Source organism: Zootoca vivipara, chromosome 1, assembly GCF_965207765.1.
Source record: "Zootoca vivipara chromosome 1, rZooViv2.hap1.1, whole genome shotgun sequence".
Classification (NCBI taxonomy): domain Eukaryota; kingdom Metazoa; phylum Chordata; class Lepidosauria; order Squamata; family Lacertidae; genus Zootoca; species Zootoca vivipara.
Window position 1 is genome coordinate 134330963 of NC_142582.1, and position 16685 is coordinate 134347647.

Consider the following 16685-nt stretch of genomic DNA (forward strand, 5'->3'; position numbering starts at 1 on the left):
TATTGTTTTAATATTCAATTGGGAGCCGCCCAGAGTGGCTGGGGAGACTCAGCCAGATGGGTGGGGTATAAATAATAATAAATTATTATTATTATTATTATTATTATTATTATTATTATTATTATTATGGCATTTTATGCATTCTGACTCACTGCTATTTTTATTGATTACAACCTAGTAATGATTTATTGCAATTGTTGAGGGTGAATTTCTATTTCATTATTGGGTGCTATTATATTCTAAATGCATTATTGGCGATTTCTTTATTTGACATAAGTTGTTTATGTGAAGGGACCCAGGTGGCACTGTGGGTTAAAACACAGAGCCTAGGGCTTGCTGATCAGAAGGTCGGCGGTTTGAATCCCTGCAATGGGGTGAGCTCCTGTTGCTCTGTCCCAGCTCCTGCCCACCTAGCAGTTCAAAAGCACATCAAAGTGCAAGTAGATAAATAGGGACCGCTCCGGCGGGAAGGTAAACGGCATTTCCGTGCGCTGCTCTGGTTCGCCAGAAGCAGTTTTGTCATGCTGGCCACATGACCCGGAAGCTGTCTGCGGACAAACGCTGGCTCCCTAAGCCTATAGAGCGAGATGAGCGCCGCAACCCCAGAGTCGGACATGACTGGACCTGATGGTCAGGGGCCCCTTTACCTTTAATGATTTATTGGATTTCTGTATTTTAGAATTTCTGTTTTGTTGGAAGCCGCCCAGAGTGGCTGGGGGAACCCGGCCAGATGGGCGGGGTATAAATAATAAATTATTATTATTATTATTATTATTATTATTATTATTATTATTATTATTATTATTATTGCAATTGTTGAGGGTTAATTTCTATTTCATTATTGGGTGCTATTATATTCTAAATGTATTATTGGCCATTTCTTTATTTGATATAAGTTGTTTATGTGAAGGTCCTATTCTTATCTGCATTGGATCAGATTGCTTTGAGATGTCTGATCTTTGCTGTGTATTAATTTTTCTCCTGCTGCTTGCAAGCATCTCGCGGGCAGAGATACAGAAAAGGCAGCCTGCAAATAAAAAGTGAAATGGACTACATTTCCCATCATCAGACATCTTATTTATGAAGAATATTTCTACTGCTGTGTCATACAAAATATCAAAGTGGTTTACACCAATAAAACCATCCCATAAAAACCGCAACAAAATAAAACAAAATGTCAGACATCAACAAAATATTGTGGAAGGTTGCAGTTTTAATGGCCTGCAGAGACCTAGAGGAATAGAATAAGAAGGTTTTCAGCAGGCTTTTAGAAGTTGGCACAGAAGGTCCCTACTGAGTCTCCAGTGGCAGAGAGTCCCAGAGAACTGGCCTGAGAACACTGAACATTTTTGGCTACTCTTTCACCGCACTTTCCTAGACCCCCCAACTTCCTGAAATGCACCAAGACTTACACCAGCAGCGGAGACTTCCAGGAGGCTGATCCCCAGAGAGAACCTGCTGCAAGACAGACCCAAAAAAGAAAATAGCAGAACATCACATACAGCCCCCAAGCTAAAACAGTACAGCGCATCATCAGAGATCTACAACCTCTCCTAGACAATGACAGCTCTCTTTCTCAAGCTCTGGGAGGAAGACCTTTCATTGCCTACAGACAGCCACCCAATCTTAAACAACTCCTCACCCACAATAATACAGCAAGCAGACTTAACATGGACACTGGTACCAGAGCCTGCAATAAACCCAGATGCCAACTTTGCTGCCACATACACCCGGACAACACCATTACTGGCCCCAACAACGTCAAACATACCATCTCAGGGCTATTTAATTGCTCATCTTCTAACATTGTGTATGCCATCAAATGCCAACAGTGCCCTTCAGCTCTCTACAGTGGTACATCGACTTACGAACGACTCGACAACCGAATTTTTTGACTTACGAATGGGGCAAATGGCCGCACGCTTACGAATTTCTCAACATCTGAACGGAAAACCGTGGCGGTTTTAGATAGGGGGGGGGTTTAGATGGGGTTGCTACGACTTACAAATTTTTCCGTTTCCAATGCATTCCTATGGGAAATCGCATTTCCAATGGCGCTTTTGGACTTACGAATTTTTCGACCTACGAAGGTGCCTTCGGAACGGATTAAATTCGTAAGTCGAGGCACCACTGTATATTGGACAAACAGGCCAAACCCTACTATGCCAAAGGATAAATGGACATAAATCTGACATCAGGAACCACAAGACAGAGAAACCAGTAGGAGAACACTTCAATCTCCCAGGACATTCTATACAAGGTCTCAAAGCAGCTGTCTTATTACAAAAGATTTCAGAAATAGACTTGAAAGAGAAGTTGCTGAATTACAACTTATCACTAAACTGAAAACTATGGAGAGACCTGGTCTTAACAGAGATATTGGATTCCTGTCTCATTACATATGCTAACCATCTGCATACTATTCCTTGCTTTTTCCTGTAGGACTATTTGCAGTCGTTAACAGTTGTCAACAGGTTTACCATACCCATTGAGTCAAGCACCCATCTCCCACTACCCTCCTGAGAAAAACCCCACCCCATCCTCTCACTATATATAAGGGTCTGGTGACTTCTATTTCAGAGTATCTGAAGAAGTGTGCATGCACACAAAAGCTTAGACCCAGAACAAACTTAGTTGGTCTCTAAGGTGCTGCTGGACATTGTTGTGCGGATGCCTGATGATCGTCTTCCAAAGCAACTACTCTATTACGATCTTAAAATGGAAAGCGTAATGCTGGTGGTCAACAAAAGAGGTTTAAAGACTGTCTCAAGGCAAATCTTTTAAAATGTAGTATAAACACTGAAAACTGGGAAACCCTGGCCTGCGAGCGCTCCAGTTGGAGAACAGCCTTCATCAAAGGTGTCCTGGGCTTTGAAGACACTCGAACTCAGGACGCAAGGGAGAAACATGCTAAGGGAAAGGCACACTTGGCAAATCCACACCGTGATCAACTCCCACCTGGAAACCAATGTCCCCATTGTGGAAGGATGTGTGGATCCAGAATTGGCCTCCACGGTCACTTATGGACCTATTGTTAAAACTATGTTTATGGAAGACAATCTTACTCCGATACGAGTGATCGCCACAGAAGAAGAAGAAATTGCTGATTTCTGTCATTTTTTAATCGACTTCCATAAACTGCATTTTGTATATTTGCACTTCCAATGCTCTGCATTTTGACGTTTTCAGGTGGCGTACAGATAAAAAGAAAGACTTCTAAAAGCATGAGGTGGAAAGCAATCCTTGAAAAACAATTAAACGCTGCTAGCGTTAAAACTAAGCACATAGATAACATCGATGGAAGCCATACCAGTAATTGCAATTAAACTGACATGGCACCAGCCTTTTGGGTAAAGGCAGTCTGTTCCCAAAGGCCTGGGGGGAGAAGTCTTGCAAGACCAGGGGCAGACTTTGTAGCTGGGGGGGTGGGTCACTGGGTCCCACATCTCTCCTGGGAGTGATGGAGTGGCTTGGGTGTCTGCAGGCTCCACGCTGCCCAAAACGGCACCATGAGGCTTGTGTCTGCCCGTCACACACTCTCAGCCACTCTACAGCATACCTGCCAAGTTCCTCTCTGAAAAATAAGGGAGCGGACCGAAATTAGCATACCAGAAGTAGCGCGGCTGCCATTTTGGAACTGGGCGGAGCATGCTCAGAAGCCACTTTTGATGCTGCTCTGCCCAGTTCCAAAATGGCTGCAGCACAGTTCCAAAATGGCCGCCGCGCCAGAATAAACCGGGGTAAAACAAAAAAAAATCCATTTTTTCGGCTGGGGACAGCTGGAAAAACGGGGGTTTCCCGGAGAAAATGGGAGACTTGGCAGCTATGCTCTAGGGGGAGGCAGGGGACAGACTCCCTGCCCTTGCTCACCCCACCCCGGGCACAGGGCCCCCGAGTGGCTAGCTATGCTGCTGGATTTGGTAATCTTTTGTAATATGGCTCCCTGTGTGAGGCCAAAATTTGCCCCCCTCCACCAATAGATCATCTCAGTTACGGATCTTCTCGATTTTGTGCTCCCTTGGCTCAGTGCCCTGTGCAGGGAAGCCACCCGCTGTCAGGTGTCAAGGAATCTGATCCCCCACAGCAGGCTGTCAGGAATAGATAAGGCAAGGAAGCTCTTACCAATGTCTTTTATTCAATATTCACAGAGGGAGGCTTAGAAATGATGGCATTGCTCTGAATAATCTCCATCCCCCTTCTCTCCTCAATCGCCAACAGCACCACCCATTTTACAGTTGCCGCTTTAGGCCATTTGCTTAGGAGCCTTTGATCTTCCGGGAGAAGGGGGTCTGGAATGCTATCTAGTGATAATGTGTCATCCAGCTGCTCCGGCTCTGCTCCCCTCCCTTCCTCTGCTGTTATTTCCTAACTCAGCTCTTCATCTACCTCTGAGCCATGTCCTTCCTCAAACCACTGCTCTAAATCTATACTGTCTTCCTCTTCTCTGGAAGATTCAGGAGGGGGAGGCCATCTCCACCATCCCTCCTTTGTCCAGCCCCACACTGTCCTGAATTCGGCGCTGGCAAGACCTGAATGAAGAGGGTTTCTCCCTATCTCCTGCTGAGTCCACCTAACCCCCCAAGAGCCGAGAAGAGGTGAAAGGGAAAGGTTCCCCCCAGCAAAGGGAGCAGGCGATGGACCAAACTGGTCCGGGGCTCCTTACCTGTAAACAAGCGAGTCATCGTACGTCCCATTGTACTGGATTTGGAACATGCGTATTCCAGGGATATTCCTTTGGAAGTTGAACTTGAGCAGGGCGGTAGAGGATGTGGCCTCGGCCACCACCACCTTCTTGTCGGGGCTGACCTTGGTCTCCCCATTGCTGCTGCTGCTGCTGCTGCTGCTGCTGGCGTTGGAGCCGGACTTGGTGGAGGTGGAGATGTCTGAGGAGCCGGGGTCCGGCTCGTGGATGTGGTTGGTGCTGTTGACGATGTGGGGCAGCTTGATGATGTGCAGGTCCACCGACTGCGTGGCCTCCCCGGCCGGGTTGGAGGCGATGCAGGTGAAGGAGCCCGTATCCTTCATGGTGGTGATGTGGATGTCGAGGGTCCCGTTGTCGTAGACCAGCGAGCGCGTGGCGTTGGAGATCAGCTTGCCCTCGGGCGAGATCCAGTGGATGGCCGGCTCGGGGTCCCCGCGGGCCTTGCACCTCAGGATGGCCCTCTGGCCCTCCAGCACCCTCAGCTCGTGGGTGTGCCTCGTGATGAGGGGCGGCTCGCACAGAAACTCCTCCTCGGGGACCGACCAGAAATAGCGGCCCGAGAGGAGCGGCGGGGTGGCGCACGTCTCCAGGTCGTCCTCCCTGGAGAGGCGCCGCAGCCACAGCAGCTCGCAGTTGCAGTGCAAGGGGTTCCCGCCAAAGCTGAGGGCGAAGGTGGAGGGGCTGATGATCCCTGAGGTGGCCAAGACCTGGGCCCTCTGGAAGAGGGGGTCGGGGGGCAGCTTGTGCAGCTTGTTGGAGGTGACGTCCAGGCGGGTCATCTTGTGGAGGTGGGAGAAGGTCCCCTTGGGGATGCTGTCGATCATGTTGTGGTCCAGGCTGAGGGTGTGCAAGCTGACCATCTTCTCCACGGCGTCCCAGGGGATGGTCTCCAGGTTGTTGTAGGACAGGTCCAGCTCCTCAAGCGCCAGGACGTCGTCAAAGGCCGTGGCGGAGATCAGCGTCAGCTGGTTGTTGTTGAGGATCAGGTGGTGCAGGTTGAGGAGGCCGCTCAGCATGTCGTGGGTGATCTTGGTCAGCCGGTTGCTGTTCAGGTGCAGGGCCCTGAGGTTGCGCAGGTCGGCAAAGGCGTGCGGGGTGACAAAGCTGATGGTGTTCCGCGAGAGGGTCAGGTCCACCAGGCTGGTCATGTTGGCAAAATCCTTGCGCTTGATGCTGGTGACAAAGTTGTCGGCCAGCCGCAGCTCCACGGTCCTCCGGTCGATGTTGGGGGGCACAAACAGGAGGCCCTTCTTGGCGCAAAGGGTGGCGAGGTTGGGAGACAGGATCTGGCAGACGCAGCGCTTGGGACAGATCTGGGCCTTCGCCGCTATGCCAATGAAGAGCAGATACAGAAGCAGTTTTTCCATTGTAGAGCGGGGTCAGGATGCTGAGAGAGAGAGAGAGAGAGAGGAGAGAGAGGGAAGAGGAGTTACATGGGGAGCACCAGGTTCGAGTCCCACACACAGCCACGCCGGCGCAATTCGTTTCATAGAAGTGTAGAATTGTTGGAAGGGAACCCCAAGGCCATCTGGACCTCCCCCCTGAACACAGCTAAAGAATCCATATCAGGTGGCTGTCCGAGCTCTGCATAAAAACCTCTGGCAAAGGAGAGTTCAAGGGGGTCTCTTCCACTATGGAACAGCTATTTCTGTATTTATTATTTCATAAAATGTATACACCACTTGATTGCAAAAAAAACACTCCAACAACCTCAAATTGGTTTACAAGCTGAATACGACAATAACATTATTAGTATTTTTAAAAAACACACACACCTCTTTAAAACTTTCAAAAAATAAGATCAGAACTTGGGTTGCCATATTCTGAAGAGCAAAAAAAGACGACGCTATGACAACTCTCATTTTAAACCTCCTACTATAGGTAGGCTATAGAAGCTGAGGGGTATATTGCTGAGGGGGCAGGAGAAGAGGAGAGGAGAGCAAGTCTTCAACTGCCAGTTACATCTATGTCTCCTGCAGAAAGTAAAGCCATAGACATTTTGGTAAATTTAAAAAATCCACCCAGGCAGAGAAATTTTACCCTTGAAAAGGAGGACATGTTCTGGCTGTGATTCCTGTTCTAAGCAATTGCTTAGATCCATGCACAAAGACACAACAGTAAGCACAGCTCTGCAGGATCAGGCCAAAGGGGCCCATCCAGCCCAGCAGCAGCCTGTCCTCACAGAGGTCTACCAGATGCCCATTACGGGAAACCAGCAATCAGGATTCGAACACAAGAGCCCTCTCCCCTCCTGAGGTCTCCAGCAATGGGAAAGTGGGGATGGCTCCATCACAAGGAATCCGAGTGTTATGCATAGGTGCTCTTGTGCTGTAGCACATTAAAAGCAGGACAACCAACGTCACCAAAAGAACTGGAGCATTTGCAGCAGGAAAGTTGCAGGAGTTTAGCAGGAAACCAGTCGCAGCTGAAGAAATATTGTGGTGGTGGCCCAAAGGGCCACAATAAATGTGATCGTGTGTACTCTTGGAAATCCTTGAGTGCGCTTCTAATAGAGAAGTTATGGTAACCTGTTGCTTTATGAAACTGGCGATTTTGCAAGTTTCCACCCCCACTGGGGCAGAAATACAGCTAATATGTCAGGGGTCAGCAAACTTTTTCAGCAGGAGGCCGGACTATATTTTGGGGAGGGAAATATGAACGAATTCCTATGCCCCACAAATAACCCAGCAGCTCCTGGCTCCCTCTCAACCATTCGCAGACGGTAATCAGCTTTGAGTCCCGCATTGCAGGGGGTTGGACTAGATGACCCTTGAGGTCCCTCCCAACTCTGCAATCCTAGGAGCACATGTCTGAAACCACGGGCAAGCTGAAGATCCAGGCCGTGCAATCGCCCTCCCCCCCCCAGATAAATTTCCTTGGCTCCAACTTCGCTTTGCTTCCAACTTAAAACTGTTTTATTGGAAGGAGATAGTGCTTTTTTTTATGACGGCTGAAGATTACTTTGCTGCCGATTTTCTTCTGCCTCCGTTTAATTATTTCCATCCCACATGGTTCTGTGCACTTAACATTAGCCGCCTTGCAAACTGCTTTGTTGAAAGGCAGGATATAAAACATATTAAAATGCTCTCTGTGGTTTATGGAATGTCAGTCTGCAACCTCTTCCAGCCCCTCTGCCAACTCCCTTCATGTCCAGAGGGCTCGGCCTCCCGCCCCCAGACAAGGACCCCCATGGCCTGCCCTGATGGGGGACAGTCTGCCCCTGCCCCACATCCAGAGGGTGTCGAGAGCCCAGGGGCCGACCAATGGCATGATTTGTCTTTTTCTGCCTCCATTGCGGACGCCCAGGAGACTCTGTGTCCACTGGACAAAGGGAAAAAGCTTACAGAAACAAATTCATTTTTATAGGCAGCTGAGAGGGTAATCTCTTCTCTGCAGAATCCAATATTGCTCCAATTTATGCGTTGCGTTGGAAAGAAAGTGGTTGGGCTCCTTCGTGGAGAGCCAGGCAGTCCAGGACTATAAATGTACCAATTAAACTTGTTCCCTTCCCCAGCAGCTTTGAACATGAGGGAGGCAGGTCGTTCTGAGAAGGAACCATAAATTTTTGGAATAAAACCATTTACGCCTTTCCACAGAGAATATTCTTTTGCATTAATTCAGACTTCCAAGGGTGATGTTTAAGCACATCCTTGAGGAGAAGGCCCCCAATTTTTCTGACCCTGGAGAAGGCGGGCCATTTGCAGCGAGGCTCCAGACACAGAAACAGAAACAGGAGGCTGGACTAGATGGGCCACTGGCCTGATCCAGCAAACTCTTCTTACATTCATAAATTCTTTTGTCCTCAGGAAGTGTATTGTGTGCATTTGGGAAGAGTGACCTTATTTTTCGGGGGGGGGGAGTAGATGTTCGGATTTTGCCCCAGATTTCTATAAGCTGCATTTTATTGCTTCAGTTTTATTTATCTTCTGCTCCTTGAGAGTTGCCCTGGGAGTCCTTTCTGGCCAAAAGGCGACATGGAAATAAAGTCCAGCTAACTAACCTTTTCCCGTTCCCTACACAACTCCTTGCAAGCAGATTCCGGACAGGAGCGCTTGCTCTTCCTCCTGGCAGCAGATGGGGAGGGTCCCCCTCAGTGCCCCCCCCCCAGAGAAACAGGCCCTCCATGCCAGGGAAAGGAGGCCAGGCTGGGTCAGGGAAGGCGAGCGCAGGAGCATCGTGCCTGGCAAGTGGCACAAGGAAATGCGCAGGAAAGAATCTTGTGCATTCAGAGGGCCTTCTCGGTAGTGGCACCCGCCCTGTGGAATGCCCTTCCAACAGAGATATCGGATTCTTATCTCATTATACATGATAAGCGATCTTCAGCCATCTCAACCCTTGCTTTTTCATGCAAAACCATTTGCAGTCGTTTTCGGTCATCAACAGCTATCAGTCAGTCAATCACCCACTTCCACCACCCTTCTGAGTGATCCCCCCTCCCCATCCCCACCCCTCCCCACCCCTTCTCTACATAAGTGCCTGGGGACTCCCATTTCACTGTATCTGAAGAAGTGTGCATGCACACGAAAGCTCATACCAAAATAAAAACTTAGTTGGTCTTTAAGGTGCTACTGAAGGATTTTTTTTATTTTACTTCGACCCAGACCAACACGGCTACCTACCTGTAACTTCCAACAGATGTCAAGGAAATAAGCAGCTCTCCTACTTTTAAAAGACATCTGAAGGCAGCCCTGTTGAGGGAAGTTTTTTTTAATATTTAATGCTGTATTGTTTTAATATTTGATTGGGAGCTGCCCAGAGTGGCTGGGGAGACTCAGCCAGATGGGCGGGGTACAAATAGTAAATTATTATTATTATTATTATTATTATTATTATTATTATTATTATTATTATGACTGCTTGTGCATGATGCTGCCTCTGAATGCCGAGAGGCTAAAGCAATGGCCTATCTAGTCCGCTCACAGCAGCAGAGAAGATGCCCCAGAGGGAAATTTGCAAGCAGGATCCAAGCACAAACGACCTGGCCCCTCCTAGGATTCAGAAGCATTGCTGCCTCCGACTGTGGAGGCAGAGCTTAGCCTTCTCTCCCAGGGATGGTGGCCATGGATAATATTAATAATAATAATAATAATAATAATAATAATAATAATAATAATAATAATACAGTGGTACCTTAGTTCTCAAACACCTTGGTTCCCAAACACCGAAAACCTGGAAGTAAGTGTTCTGGTTTTCAAACGTTTTCCGGAAGCCAACGTCCGATGTGGCTGTCGTCTATTGTTTCCGGGGCGCCTGCACCAATCAGAAGCTGTGTCCTGGTTTTAGAACATTTCGGAAGTCAAACAGACTTCTGGAATGGATTAAGTTCGAGAACCAAGATACCACAGTATTTGGCACTTTTGGTTTTGCTATTTATTTTGAATTTTTGTTTTTGAGGCTTTTTCAGTTAATTTGTTTTTGTGACTGTGTGGAACCCGGTTCAGCTGATTGACAGATGGTGTTACTGCGGAAATGGATAAAAGTCCCCCTTCCAAACAATGACTATCATCAGAGCAAGTAAGAAAATAAAAATTTAATTTTCATCATCTACAATACTCGCTTGTTTATTTTATAGTACAGTACATTGCTTTCATTTATGGATCAATTGTCTCGTTAGGTAGTAAAATTCATGTTAAATTGATGTTTTAGGGGTTGTTTTTAAAAGTCTGAAACGGATTAATCCATTTTGCATTACTTTGGTTTGCATTACGCTATGGTTTTGGAACGGACTTCCGGAACAGATTAAGTTTGAGAACCAAGGTACCACTGTAATAATTTCATTATTTATACCCCACCCATTTAGCTGGGTTTCCCCAGCCACTCTCAGCGCCCAACAGAACACTAAAAACAGAATAAAATTTCAAACATTAAAAACTTCCCTAAACAGGACTGGATGTAGGTGCCTCCACAGAGGCAGGTAAATTTTAGGCCCACCAACTTCAGCCAGGCGGAAAAAAGCTTCCCCACAAGTTCTGTGGCCTAGTATAGAAAGAGAAGCCAGGAATGGGATCCATAGGGAGATCCACTGAGCTCCCCAGAAGGCTCCTCAGAATCCCGGGCAATGGAGAGGGGGAAAGAGAGAGGACCCCCCAGCCCCACTTTGGGCTCCTGCAATGTGGCTGCGATTCCAGCATTGCAGGGGGTGGGGTGGGCTAAATGACCCCTTGGGTCTCTTCCAACTCTGCACTTCTATGACTCTGGAAAGCTAGAGGAGGAGCAGGGATGGCAGGCGGGCAGGGGCAGATTCAGGAGCCATCTGACAGACACTTCTTGGCCTGCCAAGTCAATGAGGTGATAACAACACTTTCAAGTTCTGTTTGAGGCAGATTAGCATAGAGCAGGGGTCCCCAAACTACGGCCCGCGGGCCAGATGCAGCCCAATTGGCCGCCCAATCCGGCCCATGACGACCCCCGCCGCCCGCTCTTACGGCGCGCAGCGCGGCGGCGCACTTCCAGATCAGGAAAAAGCGCTGAAAATCGTTTGTGCGCATGCGTATGGGCCTCTCCCGACCCAGAAGAGGTCATTTCCGGTGCACTTCCGGGTTGGGGGGGAGGCCCATATGCATGCACACAAACGATTTTCGGCGATTTTTCCAACCTGGAAGCGCGCCACCGCGCCAGTAAGTGTGTGTGCGCATGCGCACGGGCGCGCACCCCCCGCCCTCCGGCCCGCCGCACGATCGGCGTGGCGGGCACCGGCCCAAAGCCGGGTAAGTCTGGGGACCCCTGGCATAGAGGAAAATAACCAAGGAAAACCTGTTGCCTGCTTTCCCCCCCTCCCCATTGAGGAGGTTCCTGCTTCCTGCTAGCAGCTCAACTCCTTTGCAAGATTGTTTGCATTTCTAATTGAAACCTAACGGTTTAGTTGCTTTATTCGTTTATTTGCACAACTCATTAATTGCTTCCTATTAGAAAGGTCAAAGCGGTGTACAAAAGGGAGGAGGGGAATACTTAAGATAACAATTAGAACATGTTAGTTAGCAGAAGTTGAGACATCTGAGGACAGCAGAGCGGCCTGGCATTCTCCTGTCAGCCAGCCAGAAGACAAGGAGGAAACTCCTGAAAGAGATGACTGAACTTTTGCAGGTGAGAAGTGTAGTAATGGGGGCTTTCAGCTATCCTGGCATCTGCTGGAAATTAACTCTGCCAGGAGCAGATCATCCCATAAATCCACACCTTGCCGACAACCTTCTCTCTCAAGCCGAGGAGGAAACGCTGCTCTCCTGCACTTGCATCCAACTGGCAGGTGAAGGGTCAGGTGCAGAATCATAGATCATAGAATTGGAATGGGCACTAAGGGTCATCCAGTCCAACCCCCTGCAAGGCAGCTAAAGCATCCAGGAGAGGTGGACATCCAGCCTCTGCTTAGAAACTTCCAAGGAAGGAGAGTCCACAACCTCCCGAGGGAAACCATTCCACTATGGAACAGCTCCTATGGTCAGAAAGTTCTTCCTGATGTTTAGTCAGAATCTCCTTTCTTGGAACTTGAAGCCATTGCCTCGAGTCCTCCCCCCCCCCCAGAGCAGTAGAAAACAAGCTTGGTCCCTCTTCCATGTGACAGCCTTTGAGATATTTGAAGATGGTTCTCATTTCTCCTCTCAGTCTCCTCTTTTCCAGGCAAAACATACCCAGCTCCTTCAACCGTTCCTCATAAGGCTTAGTTTCCAGACCCTGGATAATCTTGGTTGCCCTCCTCTGCAGACATTCTGGCTTGTCAATAACCTTCTTAAATTGTGGCGCCCGGAACTGGAAACTGTATTCCATGTATGGTCTGAAGACACTAGACTTAGAACAGGGGTCAGCAAACTTTTTCATCAGGGGGCCAGGCCACTGTCCCTCAGACCTTGTGGGGGGCCAGACTATATTTTGGGAAAAAATAATGAATGAATTCCTATGCCCCACAAATAACCCAGAGATGCATTTTAAATAAAAGCACACATTCTACTCATGTAAAAACACGCTGATTCCCGGACTGTCCGTGGGCAGGATTTAGAAGGCGATTGGCCCAGACCCGCCCCCCCCCCCCCCGGGCCTTAGTTTGCCTACTCATGACTTAGAATCATAGAATTGTATTGTTTGAAGGAAGCCTGAGGGTTATCTATTCCAACCTCCTGATGATGCAGCCTAGAATGACTACAATGTCCACCAGGAGGCTCTCACCAGGACCGACCAGAACTCCCCACAGAGAAGCCATAAGTAGCCGCAGCCCTGTCCTCCCAGAAGGAGCTGAGACTGGCCAGAGGCGTAGAAAACAACAGAAGTGGGTTTCCCCAGCTCTGCGTGGAGTAAGGAGGAGGATGTCAAGGGAAGGTGAAGTTTGATGCTTAGGGGGAAACAGCAAAATGTTAACGGATGACAGGAAAAAGTCAGAAACGCTTACAGATTTGACAGAGATGGAAAATGATGTTGACAGGCTGGCAGGCTGGGCCAGCACCAGGGAGGTGACATCCTCCCTTTAAAATAAACCCTGGACCTCGGTCCCAAGAGCAAAAGGCCCCAACGCTGGAAGCAGAAGCTGAGAGCTCAGCAAGCAGGAAGCGTCAGGTCCCCAGGAGGCAGCTGAAAGGACAAAGGCAAGCCAAGGCTGCTTGGGTGCGAAGGGAACAGAGTCTCCAACAGACGGACACACAGAGTCTTCTACGCTGACCAGGCTGGTCTGGAGTCCGAGACACACGGAAATCCACATTATAAGGAGGAGGTAGACCAGGACGGAGGCTGGAATGGCAAGGGTCCTTGAAGGCAGGTCCTGGGAAGAAGAGTCGGAGGAGCCGGAGAGGTCCAGAGCGGAGAAGGTTCTTGGTGCGAGTCCTGCAAGACCTGCTCCCTGCTTTGCGAGCCTCTTGAGGCACCTGACCAGGGAGGGCTCTGGGGCCCGGACAGATGGTGGATGGACCGACAGATGGAGCTGAGGCTTTGAGAAAGGCCTTCTTGCTTGTGAGCCCTGAAAGACCTTCTTTTCAGGATGCCTGCAGACTCTTGGGGTGGGGTGGGGTTTAGGGGTTTTTCTTGGGGTCAACATTTAACTCTGGAGATGCTAATTTTGCTGCTATTGGTATTATTATTTTTTGCACCTGTATTTTTTATAATCCTTTTATGACTTATGTGGGGAGTGTTTCAATTTTGCTGTGTTTGTTTTGATTCACTTCTAGTTATTGCTTACGGCTACTTTTGTCCTATTTTTGCAGTTCCATGACTATTTCCATTTTGAAAGCCGCCTTGGGCAGGGTTTGGCTATGGAAAGGCAGCACACAAATAAACAATGGTGATGATTCAGGTGAAGATGAAAAGGGGACTGGGCAGCTGCCCTGGAAGAGCTGAAGAGGGAGTAGACTCCTGCTCTCCATTGCTCCAAAGGTCAGGCCTGACCCCAAATTGGTGGGTCTTGCAACAGGGAAGCAAGTGTCAACTCCTCCCGATCTGAGATGCTCAACAATGGAAGAGCTTGTCCCAAGAACAAGAGGCTGGCCAACCTCTTGCCAGGGATCAAAACCTCAGACATGCAGTATCAGGCCTACGGCTCACCTAGTCCAGCCTCCTCTTCTTACAGTGGCCGGCCAGATGTCTCAAGGGGAAACCCACAAGCAGGACTTGAACCCAAAGCAACTCTCTCCTCCTTTGGCTTCCAGCAATTTGTATTTAGAGCATTTCTGCCTCCAGTTGTGGAGCCAAAGCAGAACATCCTGGCTGGTGGCCATTGATAGCCCTCTCCTCCTCCTCCATGAATTTGTCCACAGTTCTTTTAAAGCCATCCAGGTTTGTGGCCCTCCCTGCCTCCTGTGGGAGGGAGTTCCACAGTTGAACTCCCTTTATCTCTCCTGAATCTTCCAGCATTCAGCTTCATTGGGCTCTCTCCCTCCTTAGCACCCTCGCAGTGAGCTAAGACGTGAATTGAGCTGTAAAACTCCTCGATGCTACTTGCTCCTTTCAGGTTTTCCTTTTATTTTCACCTTGTAAGCTTAATTAAAATGTTGAGCAGCCAGTTGCTCTCATTGCTACAGCTTGAAAGGATGGCAGAAGCCCATTTGCTTGGAGCCCCCCCCCCTCCTGGCCTGCCCTTCCAGAGTCACAAGTCGGGAGGGGGGGCAAAGGAGAAGACAGGTGAGGCCGAGAGGGTGAGCTGCCTGTGACCACAGCATAGCCTGTCTTCTTCATTAAAATGGACAGGGTCCTGTGCTCACAGTAGCCACCCAGATGCCCCAAGGGAAACCAGCAAGCAGAATCCGAGCACATGAGCATCCCTCTCCTCTCCTGTGGCTTCCACCAAGCGGTGTACAGTGGTCCCTTGGTTCTCAAACGCCTTGGTACTCAAACAACTTGGAACCCCAAAACTGCAAACCCAGAAGTAAGTGTTTCACTTTGTGAACTTTTTTCAGAAGCCGAATGTGCTCCATTTTGAGTGTTATGCTAAGGTCTGTCTGTTTTTGCTATTTATTTTGCATTTCTGTTTTTGTGGCTCTTTTTTGTTTTGTTCTCGTGACTGTGTGGAACCCAGTTCAGCTACTGATGGATTGATTGTGTGACTGCAGTACATTGTTTACTGCTTTCATCTTATGGACCAATGGTCTCATTAGATAGTAAAATTGGTGCTAAATTGCTCTTTTAGGGGTTGTTTTTAAAAGTCTGGAATGGATTCATCCATTTTGCATTACTTTCTATGGGAAAGAAGTGTGCCTTGGTTTTGGAATGCTTTGGTTTTGGAACGGACTTCTGGAAGTAATTCAAGGTACCACTGTATTCAGAACCATTGACTTGTCTCCAACTGCAGAGCAGAGCCTTCCTGGATAGTAACCACCGATAGCCCTCTCCTCCTCCTCCTCCTCCTCCTCCTCCTCCTCCTCCTCCTCCTCCTCCTCCTCCTCCTCCATGAATCTGTATACACCTGGGAGCATATTCCAGGGTTTAACCCTGCACTGTGGGAATCACAGCACTGTAGAGTTGGAAGGGTCATCTAGTCTAACCCCCTCCAAAGTGGGAATCACAACTCAAGCATCCCTGACAGAGGACTCCGTCTTCCAGCGCTGGGATCTGGAGTGAGGAGAGAGCCTTGGTGTTTTTTTTAAGCACCCTCTGCATCCCAGTGAAGCCAGACTCCTTTACTCTGTGGAGTCCTTGAGGAGAATCGCTGCTCAGAGTCTCTCCTTGGAGGGGTTTGTATGTGAGAGAGGAGAAAGAGCAGATCATTCCTTCACCGTCTCCCGAAAAGACATCTTTGTTTCAGAAGGGCGCTGGGCGGCTTTCTCCCTGGACCTCCACGTATATTTATCCTCCTGCTTATGTATTGTTTTAATTATCCAGTGTTAATATTTTATGGACATTTATCCTGAGCTGCCTTGAGAATCCTTTAGTAGCAAGACCCAAAGATGGAAGAGATCGATAGGCACGCAAGTTCTATGCAAGCTTGGAAGCAAAGTGGCTCAGAGATGCCACCCCCACCTTTCCTGGAAAGGCTGGAGAAAAGTTGCAAGCCATCCATCAACTCCTGAATTGCTCCATGTTCGATTAACCCCTGCACTGCCATCATTTCTTAGGCCGCACCATCAATGCGCAGGGCCTCTCCCTCTAAGGCTCACCTCGGGCAAAGTGCAAACTTCACCGAGAAGATACGTCTGCATTTGTTTGTCCCTCTAAGAAAGGTCTCTGCCCAGCCCAGCCTCCAGTCTCCAAGGGGAGAAGCCCAGAGGAAGATACCAGAGCTCAATGGCAGGGAACAAGTGATGGAAATAATTTTATGGCTGTGATTCCTGCATTGCAGGTGCTTGGAAGAGATGACCCTTGGGAGCCGTTGTCAGGGAGCTGGACACAGAGCAGATTCCCACAGGCCTAATCTAAATTATATGGGGGGGATCCAGTGAACAGAGACCAAGGCAAGTCTCACAGAGGTTGAAGATGGGCCCCCTATCAATTCAGGGGCATTTTGGGGAGGGGTGAAAGACAGAAGAGAGGGGAAGAAGAAACTTTTCCAGAAAGCCCTGAAGGGCAGCTTGGT

General features: G+C 48.8%; 1 protein-coding gene across 3 annotated transcripts in view; it reads right to left on the reverse strand.

Annotated features, from left to right (window-relative positions):
- The window catches only part of LRFN5 (leucine rich repeat and fibronectin type III domain containing 5), a 76665-nt gene that overhangs the window by 17764 nt on the left and 42216 nt on the right, over window positions 1-16685 (reverse strand). For all 3 annotated transcript variants that reach the window (XM_088674861.1, XM_088674856.1, XM_035128624.3), the window contains exon 2: window positions 4664-6089. In XM_088674861.1, the coding sequence (XP_088530987.1) occupies window positions 4664-6069 (1406 nt within the window). In that variant the 5' untranslated portion in view covers window positions 6070-6089. The remainder of the gene's footprint in view (window positions 1-4663; window positions 6090-16685) is intronic.